Source organism: Dermacentor variabilis, chromosome 4 (assembly GCF_050947875.1).
Source record: "Dermacentor variabilis isolate Ectoservices chromosome 4, ASM5094787v1, whole genome shotgun sequence".
In the NCBI taxonomy this organism is placed as follows: domain Eukaryota; kingdom Metazoa; phylum Arthropoda; class Arachnida; order Ixodida; family Ixodidae; genus Dermacentor; species Dermacentor variabilis.
Genome location: NC_134571.1, coordinates 17,299,251 through 17,313,931, shown reverse-complemented (window position 1 = coordinate 17,313,931; position 14,681 = coordinate 17,299,251). Strand labels below are relative to the sequence as shown.

The 14,681-nt window shown below is 47.2% G+C and overlaps 1 protein-coding gene across 6 annotated transcripts in view; it reads right to left on the bottom strand.

Annotated features, from left to right (window-relative positions):
* LOC142578719 (uncharacterized) overlaps window positions 1-13,773 on the bottom strand; it is a 43,587-nt gene extending 29,814 nt beyond the window's left edge. For 3 of the 6 annotated variants that reach the window (XM_075688224.1, XM_075688226.1, XM_075688228.1), the window contains exons 1-2: window positions 13,526-13,561; window positions 4,047-4,101 (exon numbers count right to left, since the gene is read on the bottom strand). In XM_075688224.1, coding sequence (XP_075544339.1) covers window positions 4,047-4,101; window positions 13,526-13,546 — 76 coding nt within the window. In that variant the 5' untranslated portion in view covers window positions 13,547-13,561. Of the gene's footprint in view, window positions 1-4,046; window positions 4,102-13,525; window positions 13,601-13,655 lie in introns of those variants that run through there. The other 3 variants (XM_075688227.1, XM_075688230.1, XM_075688229.1) reach the window with 3 other exon arrangements.
* Between the last annotated feature and the right edge of the window lie 908 nt (window positions 13,774-14,681).

Genomic DNA, 14,681 nt, shown 5'->3' with positions numbered 1-14,681 from the left:
ATGCGTCATGCCGGCCTGTGCACGAACGCACTCGTCGTCAGATCTGTATCCGAGGTACAGATCAACTGCTCTAGCCTCGTGTACGTCTCCTACACCCTGTAGGGCAGCATCAATGTTGAGCGCATCGACGTCCTTATTGGAGTAGAATAGTCGACAAGCACCGGGCGCGACCACCAAGGCTGGAACGGCGCCGACGAACCGACTCTCGATTACGCACACCTCTTTCGGTCGGAGGGCACTCCCGTCCCCGATTTTCGTGAGGATTGCCGAGAACGCGGCGTCCTTTTGACGCACAACCTGCAGCAACGGGAGGTAGCAGAGATGATGCCACGTCATCTGCAGCTGAACACCTTGTTGTGACCGCGTGCAAACCTAAAGACCTCGCTAGCACCAACCGGAGGTAGTTGTCCCAGATCGCCGCACATTATGATGTCCAGAGCGCCGAGCGGCTCGACGTACTTGTACGTGATCTTACGTCATTTGCCTATAGTGTCATGCCCCCTACAGCCTCATACACCCTTAAGCAATAGCTCATAGCCCCGTAAGCACCGCCAACATGATGATAGTTTTTGCACACGCACATCACGAAACGCTGGAAACTAGACTAAGACAGCTCCGCTGTAAAAGAGGTGTTTACGCTATAACTGTACGTAAGAGCAGGTCCCAGCCAGTCGTAATTTTCGGCGGCATGATTAGCAAAGGTATCCGACCAATTTCTCATAGTGCTTAAGAAAAAAAGAACTTTGCGAATTCTGCCTATGTTCCCGCGTGACAGCGAAAAAGGAGGTTTTCCTTGCTCCGCGCAGGCACATTCCTCGTCTGGTTAATAATAAACCAGACACACCTGTCAGTGAACATCTTCAGTGGATGAGAAATCTCTAAACATCGCAACATTGTGTAAACACATTGCAACCGATATAAATGCGTTGTGAAGTACTTATGCAAACAAATAATTATCAGAGGCAATGTGAGATTGTCTACTCTGCCGCTATTACGTCTTGGTTGCTTGCAAATGCTTTTCTTAAATTAACCACGAGTCCCCCACTACGGCGTGCCTCACGATCTGATTCTGGGGTCTTATAAGACCCCGTAATTTAATTTATTTAATTCTCCTCTGCTGAAGAAAGTGGCCGATGTATGGCCCGTTAGTCCAACATTTGTCAGCGAGACTGGTTTCATATTCTCGGTCGATCACTTTCAAGGATATCCCTTTCTATGCAGTGAAAGGAATATCTAATGACTACGCATGTGCATTTATTGGATAAGCTCGCGGCGCAGGATGCCCCTTGCGCCACTGAGGTGTTTTTTCTTGACGTTACGTCATGCAGAAGTGACGGTGTCCTCTAAAGTGCAATCGAGTACAGCTTCTGATCTCTGTGTCTTCATGGCAAGCTTTACCTACTATCGTTGTCGTAATAATTTGCCAAGGAGATGCTTTTTTAGAGCGCATCTCTTTGGCGTCCGTTCCTGGGTTTCGCGTCGTCGTCGGCGTTGTCGTCGGCCTCGTAACCAGCTCCGCCCCCCTTTCATCCCCCCAGCGCTAGCAGCGACCGACTGATACTGCTGGATGCCGCTGACGCCGCTAGAGAGTCAAGATAACGTGACTGCATAGAACACCGTCGCCGCCATGCAGAAAGAGGAGGAAAGGGTCCCCCCCCCCCCTGTTCTTGTGTGGCGGATAGGGTGCTCTTCAGTTGCCGACGCGCCGGTTATTTCACGTAGGCCCCGGCACGTCGACGAATACGTGACCACCTTCCCACGGCTAGACCTGGTTCTTAGCGCTGCGGAAGCGAGGGTATCATATTGTTTGTGTCGGCATCGGCGGCGTTGTCCCTGAAACCAACTCCGCAGCTGGGGTTCACTCACTATCGGCGTCAGCGGCATCAGTCAGTCGCTGCTATCTCTTCCCTCCTCCCTTTATCGTGTTGTCCGCTTGCTGCGCGCGCTTCTGCCCCCATCGTTTGCCGCTGGGTGTACACGCCGCCCCCCTCCCCCCTCTTCCTGCGAGTCTCCGGTTGTCAAAGCGCCGGCTCGAACTTAATTCCTTTCTTCGCTCCTCCTCCAATGCAACCCCTGTGCGGTGGCAATCAGAGAGCCAGATCGGTGGCGGCGGATCTGTATATGTGCACCGCCCGAGCCGAAATTGCCGCTGCCGTTCGCCCTGTGCGGTGGCAATCAGAGAGCCAGATCGGTGGCGGCGGATCTGTATATGTGCACCGCCCGAGCCGAAATTGCCGCTGCCGTTCGCCACTGCGAAATTATCTGCCAGTTCTTTCTGAGCCATGAGCGAGACGACCGATGGAAGTCCTCCGTCTGCTGCTGCTGCTGCTGCTGCTAAACGAGCTGCCAGAGCAGAGGCCCAGCGCCGTCGCCGTCAGAATCCAGAGGTGCGTGCCGCCGAAGCAGAAGCTTACCTAGTGGAGTCTTTGTTAAAGGAATACGTGTGAAAAATAAAAAAAAAATTCTGTGATAGCGCATACATGTGTTGCTCGATTTCTTTGCCTCAATCTATCGAAAAGGTGAAACAGCTTATTTGCTGCGCTCAAATTTCGCATTAGGAAGTAACGTAATCGTCCGTAATTTTTTTTTCGGAGAGTTTACTTCGCAGAATTTCCTACAATTACTAGAGGGAACTTTGGTGATAGTGTCTACGGGACATTATAGTATCGCTACAGTATGGGAGTTCAGCAAGAAGTGCTATTCTGGACATTGTAAAATCCACCACATTGTCGAATTCGCCATTTCATGTATACTGATTGGCCCATAGGGTTGCTGCTGCCTCTCTGATTGGCTCAAAATGTCGCCATCACAGAATTTGACAATAGGGTGCAATTTGGCTAAGTCCAGAATAGCACCCCAGCATGGGAATGATGGACAGTACATAGATTTGCCCAAAGTACGTGCTTATGGCGTCAGGCGACTTCGTGACTTTGCGAATTGATCATTTCCAACAAAATATTGATTTAAATGTGCAACAATTCGCCCCAATGACTTAGTTGTGCAGGGCCTTGTATTAGCTATAAAACTACGAGATGTTGAAAATTTACGAGAATAAAATATAATGAATGATGTCACAACAAAGTTCGAAGACACCAGCACGAAGATTGGACAAATCCATGTACTAACTGACATTTCCATGTTAGCCGAGCGATATAAGAACCAGAACTTCAATATGGAATTCTACGCGACTTCACATCACTCGTTGGTTATTTCAGCTTGAGCCGCTAACCATGTGGAAAACATATTTCCTGCTTTAGAACGTGGTCAACGCGGCCCCAGCGATGTAGACATCTTCACGACTATGATATACGCGGGAATATGTTTCATTTGGTCGTCGCTTAATGTTGACGTGCTCACGCGCCGGTTGCTATCAGGGACACTAAAAAACATTTACGTCATTTAGGGCTTATATTGTCTCCGTCAATAATGGTCGCCAATCTTGCGTAGACTTTCTTTACATTTAATACTCTACGCTGGATGCTTTCCTGTCAGGAGTGATATGTCATACTTGTACGCGCATGCCGTTTGTGACCTGAAAGTACACAAAGCACCGGGTTAAAGACACAACATGAATGGAAGAATGGTAACGATTATTGTTCACTTAGCGGGGAAGCTTGGGCTTGTTGATTATTCACTGGAAAATGACCCAGCGCAAAAATGACATGGACACGAGAGAGCGACACGCAGTAGCGCCGTGTGCGTGTCGCTCTCTCGTGTCCTTGTCTTTTTTGCGCTGTGTCCTTTTCCGATTATTGTTCGCTCCGAAGGATAAGCCCCAAAGGGAGTTATTTACTATTAGCATGGTAACATCTACTAAGTAGGCATATTTTCACCATTTTCGTGCACCTACATATTAAAAGTTCGATGGTATCCTTTGCTAAAGTAACTTGCACTAAATAAGCATGGACCATCCTTTAACTTAGTGGTCACCGTAGCATTTCTGAATCTTGATGTAGTGCAACATTTTGTACAGGCATACGGTCTTACACGTCTCCGCCTATATGAGCTGTCCTCTTAAAGAAAATGCGGCGTCAATGTCGACTCACCGAGCAACGCGACGGCGACTACTGCCACGGCTCGTAAGGCGTCGGCCATGTCCTCCTGCAAAAAAAAGAGCAGAGCAACTGAGCGGTGCGAATGTTTTCAGCGCTCGGAGGGAAGAGGGGGGGGGGGGGGGAGTGAGCAGCCGAGAGACGCCTTCGTGGAGAGACACGGCGCGAGCAGGCGTGTTCGTCGGGTTGTCGCGCGCCGGCATACACACGACAGCGCCGATGATGTCGCGGCTCGGTTGCACACGCGCGCTCAGCTCCTACCAGACACCTCGGGTAGACCTCCAATCAGTGAACCAATGCCCGCCATGCGGGGCAAATTTGAATGACGCATAGGGCCCTGTGCTGCCAGGTGTTGCTGCTGCTCTGTTCGTTTCGCAGCAAAATACCGCACTTCTCAACCCCAATTCTGTGCAGCCTTCTGAGCCCCAAGACTTCGCTCTTGCAGCTTGAATTTTCTTTTTGCCCGAAGAAAAGCATTCGAATTGCAATTAGAAGTACTTGCAAATTGGAGACAGGCAAATCATTTTTTCAACAACCTTAACAGATACCTTAAGCGTAATACAAAATTGTTTTGTAAGTGTACAAGAAAATGGCAGAAACCCTTTCACAACACAACCCCTTTCTTTTACTTATACTAACGACGGAGTCGGTCTAGTACATGTTACGGAGTTTAAGTACCTCGGTGTAACTCTAGCGTCAAATTTAAAATGGCGCAAGCATGTTGAAATGATCTGCAATAAGGCTCGTCGAAAACTTTGGTATCTCCAGCGCACGTTAAGCAACTCAACAAGAGAATGCAAATTGACTGCGTACAAAACTTTGGTCAGGCCCATACTAGAATATGCATCGGTTGTTTGGTCACCTCACCTCAAGCACGACATAGCTATGTTAGAATCTGTCCAAAAAAGAGCAATTAGGTTCATTTTTTGTCGCTATGACCGGCAATTCTCGCCTACTTCGCATGCACACGTTTTAACGCTGCAATCTCTCGAACATCGGCGTAATTCTGATCGCGTTATCCTTCTTCATAAGATAGTTCACACCGGCTTGAGTGTTCTGGCGCCGATTTCTTTTGTTGCAGCTTCAGCACGCTGTACTCGACGATCTGATCCCCTGAACATTGTGCCCTTCAGGTCGAATATTGATTCTTTTAAGTTTTCCTTCTTTCCACGGACGGTGGATTTATGGAATAAACTTGATGGGTCTCTGCGCAGACTCGGTACTGAGGATTTTGAAAAAGAATTGTGTAATTATGCATTCTGGTAATGTTTTCTAGTATTCTGGTGAATTTTGTTAAAAGTACTTGAAATTGTATTTTTTTTTTTTTTTTTACTCTGTACTCACTCCTGCTATGTCTCAGAAACTGAGACAGCAGTATTTGTAAATAAAATAAAATAAATAAAATAAAAAGATGACACAGCTACTCCCGATTTAATAACTGCAGGTCAGGTCATAACGCACGACATAAAAGAGCCAATACATTGAACACTTATATTCAGTTGGAGTTTACTAACTGGACTGGACACTTCCCGGTGTTATCTCCTAAGAAACGCAGTGATGAGATAGCTGATATCGAGGTCGACTATACTGGCTTGGACCATTTGCCGTGTGGTCCAGACAACTACAATGCTACAGGGCCAGACGGGATGTAATCCCGTCGTCCCGATGTTATAAGTGCCTCGCTATTATGGACCAATACTTGGGCTCTGTAGACGAATTGTCTCTTGAAACTGTGTTCATTCGTAAAGAGTGGGAGACAGCGAAATTCATCCCTGTGCATAAGTCTGGTAGCAATAAACTAGTACAGCATTACTGTCCTATATTCTGATCCTCAATCTGTTGCAAATTATGAGAGCTCGTCATTTACAACGCGTTGTTTAAATATCTCCCAACACTGATTTTGGCGTGGTCGCTCACACATTACGCAGCTTGGAGAATTTCAACATTTCAACAATTTGGACATCAAATGTGTTTGACCATAACAATTTTGTTGTTGTTCTGTTTCTCAATTTCTTTAAAGCATTTGACACGGTACCATAAAATCTATTAGGCATCAAACTCGCTTCCTCAAACATAAAAGAAAAGGTACAAACTTGAGTTCTATATTATTTAAGCAGTCGTGAACAGTGTGTCGTTTTAAATGGAGAAAAGTCATCGTATGCAAATTTGACTTCGGGCGTACTCCACATCAGCGTAGTAGGTCCGCTCTTATTTTTGGTCTACATAAACGAAATCACAGTAAAAAAAATTCGCAGATGGCTGTCCTCTATACATATCGAAAAGATAGTTCAAGGGCAGGTGTTGAATTACTTCAGAATGATATAAATGCACTAGCACATTGGTGTGATAAGTGGTATATGTGTTTAAGTATCTCGAATTGTAAGACGTTAGTCTAATAAAGAAATGTTCCTAAATTTTGTTGTACATAGAGCATCAACAGTGTAACTGTCACAAATGTACAGGTATTTAAGTACGTGGGAAATTGTTTGACAGAATCTTTGAATTGGAACAAGCGCATCGAATAAATGGTGCCAAAGGCTGGCTAAATGTTCGCAGAACATTTAAGTGCGTAACAAAGATGGTGAAAGAGACGCTTTACACTCTACATGTACGTTCAACACTTGACTATGCCAGCATTATCTGGGACCAGGACCGGAAGTACCTCGAAGATAATATATAAAATGTTCAAAACCAGGCATCCTGACTGATAAACAATAATTACGATCTCTTTGCCAGCATATCAGAAGTAAAGACCACGCTACGATGTGAAACGCCCCAAATTACAAGACGGAAACTTAGATTAAAAATTTTGACTGCATATATCACAATAAAGCTAGGCTTAACAAAACGGAGTGACATATCTTTCGATGCCTTGTCAGCACACGAAGAAAGTGTTAGAACGCTCCTTCAATACCTTTAGTTTTGCCAAATCCTTTTTAAAAAAGAAATGAAGGTGTTGGAATCAACTCCTAGAAAGGACAGTAAATATAACCGGTATAACAGTGTGCTCTTGTTTTTTCATCATGGAAACTTATGACAGTCAATGTTATGGGTACTTTGATGCTTGTAATAATGTTTCCGGTAGCTACTTTATTTTGTATTTTGTATTGATTATGCAATTAGATATTGCATATTGCATTTTCGTTTCCCAAGACTAATTTGCCCACTTAAACTATGTGAACTTGGTATGTGCAGATGTTATCGCTTAGAGACTCATAAGTGTCAGGGCAAAAGAAACATTTTTTAAGCCTCTTCCATCCCCCCTTCCCTTCCCCTAAAATAATTTAAATATAATAAAGAACGAACACGAGAGCACACACCCTAGAATGACTTAATGTTGACTAATTAGGATGTGCGGCGTGGAGCGATCATTCACTCGGGCAGTCTTCGTCCCTTTGTCGACACTGATGTATCACTCCGGCACGTGTATCATCCCACAAACTTGGAATGATTCACGGTTAATGACGTGTGTTAATGCGCGGCTCACCAATAGGGACGTGTTTATTCTCCTATAAATACCACATAGACAAGGTGCAGGACATGATATGTTGAAGTTGCGGCGGTGCTGCCAGTGCATGTGGTGCGGACAAAACTATGACAAAAAAAAGAAAAAAAAGCTTTTACAAACTCTACTGGTGTGAATTCTCTCGGCAGGCAAGATTAATAGAGGCGGTCAAGTTTACAAAAGTTGCAATAGAATGAAAATCTTTGTGAATTCGGCTCTGCTTTATCTTTTTTTCTCACCTCACATTTTCTCTTCAACATCGCAGTACCGTAATTGCCGAAAGAACTAAAGGAAATATAAGGGTTCAGTCTCGCCTTCTTTGCGGACAATATGGGTCAATGCACCCTCTACAGGCCAACAACAGAACGCACTACAGGAGGAAGCAAATCCCATCGAACGTTACTTGAACGAATGCGGACTACAGTGCGCCCCTGAGAAATCAGAACTGCTGGTGCACAAGGCGAGAACTCGAGGCAGACCACAACACTACGAACAAGCCGACCCAAGCCCAACACTGAATGGAATCGAAATAGCGCTTGTGGAGTCGTTGCGAAACTTCGGCCTTGTCATGCACACGGACGAGTCGGGAGCCGCGATACTCCCCAAACTTCAAACATCGCTGACCCACCTGACGCGCCTCATTAGACGCGGTCTCAAAAGACGAGACACGCAGCGTATCGTACATGCGCACATCACGAGCCTGATCGTGTGTGGCACTCCCTACCTTGCCCTAAGACTGCGGCAATTGAAAAACAATACATCATGATTAGGAAAGCTACCAAGAGTGCATTGATAATTCCAGACAAATGCATTTACGGCAACATTATTCAAACTCGGCCTGCAAAAACACGGGGGAAGAACTGTCAAAAACGCACAAAACGAGCCAGGTTAAAGGATTCAAATGGACTCCCACTGGCAGAACCATGCTGTTTCAGCTATGTTACGATGTGGAGGCCGCTGCGAGATCGGACGACAAATCGAGGCTCCCCACGCACATACGAGACTCAATCTTAGTGAACCTGTGCCCCGCAATACGCACCCAAACTTTCACAAGGAAAGAAAACGTGTAGGAGCAAGAGCACAACACAAGAATTATCAGCAGACCCTACACAAGATGCGGCAAATTATCCAAGGATGCCGGCTTTCGCAATAAGGGCCATTAACACCCACGGCGAAAAAAGGCCACTGCCGCAGTACTCAGAAGAGATCCGGACCCGGCCGAAGAGGTGGAGACAGCACTGGCCTTTTCCACCTGCACCGAACATACCGTAATATTGAGCGACTCGCAATCCGCGTGTCGTAATTTCCAAAAAGGCAGGATATTCACGAAAGCCATGCAAATCCTGCAAGCATCGAAACGCACAAAAGTTCCCGAACCCTACTTCGTCTGGATCTCTGGCCGCGAGTCACTGGCGGGAAACGAAGCGGCACACGCTGCAGCTTGTGTCCCCTGCTCAATGTATTAACATGCACTTTGTCTTTGTGCAAGTTGGAGAGCGCAGTTAGCCCATCCCGAAAACCGCCATAAGAGGTCTGACCGGCGCCGGTCCAGTCAGATAGTTAGTGAACTTGAAGCACAGGGACAGAAGGAAAAACACGGGAGGAGTACTTGACCTCATCCTCCTTTCACTGGCTTGTCCTCGTACTGGAAATCCTGTATTTACGCTCTATTAAACTTGCCCGCTCCCAAGCGGAGCCATATGCAGGTCATCGCTGTAAAACTGACTGCTTTCGACAGCGCTGCAACCGCGACCTGACCCACGTGCTGTGCTTTGGCAGGCCTCAACGATTTCACTGTCGTACACATTTTGTCAGTACGATACAGCCTTCGTGGAACATGAGTGGAGCTGACCCTAAACACAGACACAGCGGGTTTTTGAAATGCATTACTGGTGGTCTCTGTTTCGCAGACTGAAGATAACTATTGCTCTCACAAGCGCTGCTGCAGCAGCTGTGCTGGACGACTGCATGAGCTACGAAGTAACAGTAGACTATATCTGGGAAAGTCTATAGCATAATAATTCAGACGGTACAGAGATTCACAGATGCACGGAAGCTTGAAGTCATAAATAATGGCCGCGCAAAGGATGTCGCTGTAGACAACATTTCTACAACAGGCCAAGGGGTCAAGTCCCCACGTCAAATCGTTCGCTTCACCGACATTGCTTATTCGACCGCTGTTTATCCATTATAACAAGTACTCCAGAAACTTGTCTTTGACATAGAAACGTAGCATGCGGGGAAGACACCTGCACAGTCGCTGAAGCCCCAAGCGGTCGCATCACCGGTTGAATGTTCCTGTGCCGTCACTGCTCTCTACCGCTCATCAACGTAGTGTGTGACTCGTTACGGAGTCAAATTTACGTTCATTTGATCGTCAGTGTAGAAGACACGGACGAAAACTTTACGGAGACTTGAATGTATATGAACTGCGAAGAAAAGCGCGCATTTAAGACAAGTATAAATAACTTCGCTGTAATACGTATCAGTTGGCTACAAACACTCCTCGAGCATGCATCGAGCTCCATCACTTGCATGCCGCTTTATTGCCACTCACCCTACCCTAGCACACCCTACTACACCCTTGCTGCCCAGCGCTGGCTCGCGGGGCCAGCTCGGTCTGATCAGGAGAGCTCGCCGGTTGGCCGTCGCTCATGGGGTCCAGCTCCCCTCACGCGCAGACACCCTTTATGTAGGTCTCTGTGGTGTATACGTAATAACTGCTTTATTTTTCTCTTCTCGATGAAGCAGACTATACGACCTCGTGCGGAGAAATGCGCGCACTCTGACCATTGCACCGCCACCTGTGCGTTGTTCTCGACCGAGCACATAATGCGATCTCCTGGACGGAGAAACATATGCTCGCATCGTTCATCGACCAGTGGCTCCTTGTGGACTCCGCATGGCTGCACGGTATTACAGCTGCTGAACGTTTAGACCACCGCTGCCACCGCCGCCGCTGCTGCTTGAACGCGCTCGTTTGCTCACTCACCCTCTCACTCACTCGCGGTTGTGTGGACACCCGTACACGCTGTCGCGACAGGTCTACGACGACATCTCCCTCGCCTCTCTTCTTTTTAGCCTGCTTTGTGCGCCCGTGCCTGAAAGCAAATCTGCTCCCCTTTCCTTTCGTCTCCCTTCCACGGTCTCATTCTTTTATTTTTATACTTTAGTCTTCATTTTTTGGCTGCTCGCGCAGAACGGCGCCGCGCGTCTGTCCTTTTGTTGTCAAGCTTAAGCTTCACTCATCTCTCTCCCTCACTCTCTATCTCTCCTCCTTTCTTTTTCTTTTGTAGGCGCTTGCCGGCGAATGCAATTCGCTCGGCGTGCTTCTGCGTAAAGCATGTGGCGTCTGTTGGCAATGCAATTAAACACCCTTAGTTTGCTCGTCGCGGCCCTGAATCTCAGGAGCGCTCCTTGCTTTTTGTTGTTTTTTCTTAACTTATTCATTTCTTTTTCTTTCTATTACTTATTTCTCCCTCACCGCTTCGGCCCGGTTTGTCAAAAAGTGTCTCCGTGCGTTAGAACGCGGTCCCAACGGCTGAGCAGAAAAGCAAGATTCAATCAGTGCGATTTTCCTTCGTTTTGCCCGCGACTTCTCGGAGAGTGATATCGTTCCCCCCTCCCCTTTCTGTGCTTTTTCTTTTTTGAACATGCTTTAAAAGCAAGCGATGCGCGGATCGCTTCGGCAAAGTTTTGAGTTCGCTAATTTTTTATTAAAAGAAAGAAAGCTCACGTGGTGTTTGGACGAGGAAGGCAGTAGCGGGACCACTGCCTGCACTAACTTAGCACCTTTAAAACTATTTCATTTGCAGGAAAAGGATGAAACGATGGCATTCACGCCGGTCCATTCCTGGGCGCAAACATTCGCCTCATACTCGTCCGTTGAAGTTCCGTGCAATTCTTTTTCTAATTTGAACGAGAAGAACACAAAATTGTGTGAATGCATTTACATCTTCTACAAATAAACAAATAAACCTCGGAGCACTCAGCTGTTGGCGCAATAAAAAAAAGTATCTGTTAAATTGGTAGACGCTCTTCCTTACAAATGACATCACAGCTAATGGCTTGAGCTGTATTGGCGTTGTCGGGAGAAATTTTAGTGGTCCCAGTCTGGCTGCCCTCTTCCTATAGATTCGCCGTAAATTGTGATGCGAACAGCTGCTGCTTGTGAGGTGTCTTCATGTGCTTAAAATGCTCTCCCAGCAGCACAACATCTCTACCATTCACGTTCAGATTCAAATGTGAAATGTAAGTGCATCGCACGCCAATAGCTGAGACACTATATAAAAGGACAAAAATTGGCTCAAACTTTTTCACGAAGTGCAATTATTACATTTCTTTTGCGCGTCACTTCTTAGGCATGCATTACTTTTCGTCGTGCTGTTCAAATGTACTTGTTTGTTTAGCATTGGGTAAAAATGAACGCAGTGAAGCTGAAAGCTGTGAAACAAGCGCTCTTGACAGTTTAAACTATTGTCGTTCGAACATGAAGGCTATGTGTGGATATTTTTAAATAGAAGAAAGAAAAAAAGAATAGATGCCAGGCTGCATGGTTCGTTTGCGAAGTTCAGCCTCCGAGTTCACATCGGAATAATTTGAAAATTTTAGCATATATATAGTTTCATGCTGGTCTTGAATGTTGAATGAGTAGTTGAATGTTCTAACGTAATTACTAAAATCTAGGGCCCGTATTCACAAATGCTCTATACGCTAGAACATTTCGTAAAAGCAGGTGGGAAATCGCGGTGTCTGACACATTATTGACGAAGGCGGCAAGCCAATGACGAACAGCTATTAAGAGTTAAAAGTTTTGGGAATTCGGCCCATTGTTTCGTATTCACAAAGCTTTTCGTTCGTAAGTGCTGTTTTTTTTTTTCGTAAGTTGTGTTTGTAAGCTGCTCCTGCGAATGAAAAGCTTGATGAATTTGGAGTTGGTGCTAAAGCAGGCTGGCCAGCATTCCTATGATACTAAAATAACTTCAATGTGCCAAATTAGATAAATTTGTAGAAAGCCATCGAGATTAGCTGCACCACATGGGGCAATGAGAGAAAGAAACATGTGACCCGTGCTTTTTCTTTTTCTTCTTACAGACCTTGGTCAAGATTGTACTGCTAATTGCACGACTTTCAAACAACCTGAACAAGTCTTCAAAACATGTGACGTGTAGAAGCGTAAAAAGTAAGCTTAATTGGTACATCTTGAAAAGCTTGAACAAGCGCTATGGTGCTCTGTAAGTTGTGTTTTCCTGGTTCATACTTTTAATCGTCGCTGTGATCGTGACGCAAAAATGCCCGAATACGTTCTTTCGAGTGCTTTGGATTTTCTATATAACCTGCAACAAAACGGTGCTCGCTTTGCGCAAATGCATTCCGTACAAAGCAGAGTCAGGACATGTTACCAGGAAATCAGTTAAAGAAAACTATAATTACTAACATGCCCATGAGCTGATGACGAAGTCAGTGAAGAGCGTTTGCGACATGGATCGGAGTCAGATGAATAATTCACTGTCAAAGTTATATATGAATTTAAAGGAGGTCTTTGGTCGCCTCCACAAAGTGTTCCACCGAAAAGAAAGAGCGAAGTTGTTTATATGCTTGGGCTATGTGGAAAAAGAACGCTGCATTTGACAACGGATTGCTCAGGTTCCGTACCTTTTTGTTCCTTGTTCGTACCTCACCTCGGCTCACAAGTTCGCCCGCCACGCGATTCCTGCCACAACCGGGTATCTCGCTCAAGCGCCGTCCCGTGCCGTGTTCCTATATTTGCCGTCGGTGCAGAGCGGTGGCGTTGAATGCAAACTGACATATCTAACGGGGCCACATCGAGGCTTTCTCAAGAATTACAGTCGCCTGCCGAGGAAATTAATATGCATGATTTGCCCGCCACCTCATTTCTCCACATTCGAGCAATCGTAGCTGTGGTGGCAAAGAAGATACAAAGACAAAAAAAAAAAAAAAGAAGTACACGATCACGATCCGGAGCCATGGCTGCCAGGCGCACTCCTAATCCTCGCCTCTCTCGGTGCGTGTGTGCCGGCGCGCGTGCCTCGCTCGGTCTCCGCGCGCGCCCCTCCGCACGGCCGCACACAACTCACCTGCTCACCCGCGGCTGCGTCCCGATTTTGGCAGGCTCCTCGGCGCCGCGCGCTGATTGTGCGAGACTTCACGCCTCCTGACGATGCCGCTGCTGCGCGGAGGCCGGGCGGCCGTTTTTATGGCTATTCGTGACGAGACTCGTAAACGACGCGGGGAACTCGCTTCTCGCGACAGCTGGAGTCCGCCGCACAAGGTTTTGGACCCGGAGTGCTCTCGCTCAGCAAGGAGGTGGGCATGCTAATGCCTCTCCTTCGCCGTTAATACCGTGCAGCGATGCGGGAACTATCGAGCCGTTGGCTGACGACAGATCACACTCGCGAACCTATTCGCTCGTGTGACGTTATATTATTAACGGCGAGTGACAAGGCTGCGCCATTTGACCGCTAACGGTAGCAAGCGACGCGACTGTCGATTTGACCTGCCAATCACAGAGCGCTTTATGCGTGAAAAGAGGCTCCGCGAATTTGGCTCAGGATCGACTGAGGGCAGATTGGGCTTCTACAAACACTCCCTGCACGATTTTAGATGCACGGAGCATGGTTGCAGCGGTAAAGGGAGGGATGAGAGTGGAACGGGGTGGGTGGGGGGTGCTGTGCGTGCACACTTAAGAGAGTAAGGAGTTAGGAAAGGGACGGAGTTACTTGCGAGGACGATTAGGTAGCCGCCCCCCTCCCCCCCCCCCCCCCCCCTAAAGAGAAGAAGGGGGAAAAAGACGAAAAAGAAGAGTGATGCTCGCGGAGACAGCGGGAGGAGTCCAGCGGTGGCCATTTAAAGAAGGGCCGCGTTAGCGAGCCTGATGCTGCTGAGAGAGGCGCTAGCTTGACGACCTCGCGGCTTCTAATGAGTCTCGCCGGAACACGATTCGCCCGTAACCGCGCCGACGCCGCACTCTTTGAAGCAGCGGCGGCGCTTCCAGGCTACGCCATCCGTGGGTGGATGTTTGTCCATTCTTTCCGCTCACAGTGGGGCGCTCGCCTTTCGTCGTGGTACTGGAGTCATGGCCATATTTACGGCCAGTGATGCGG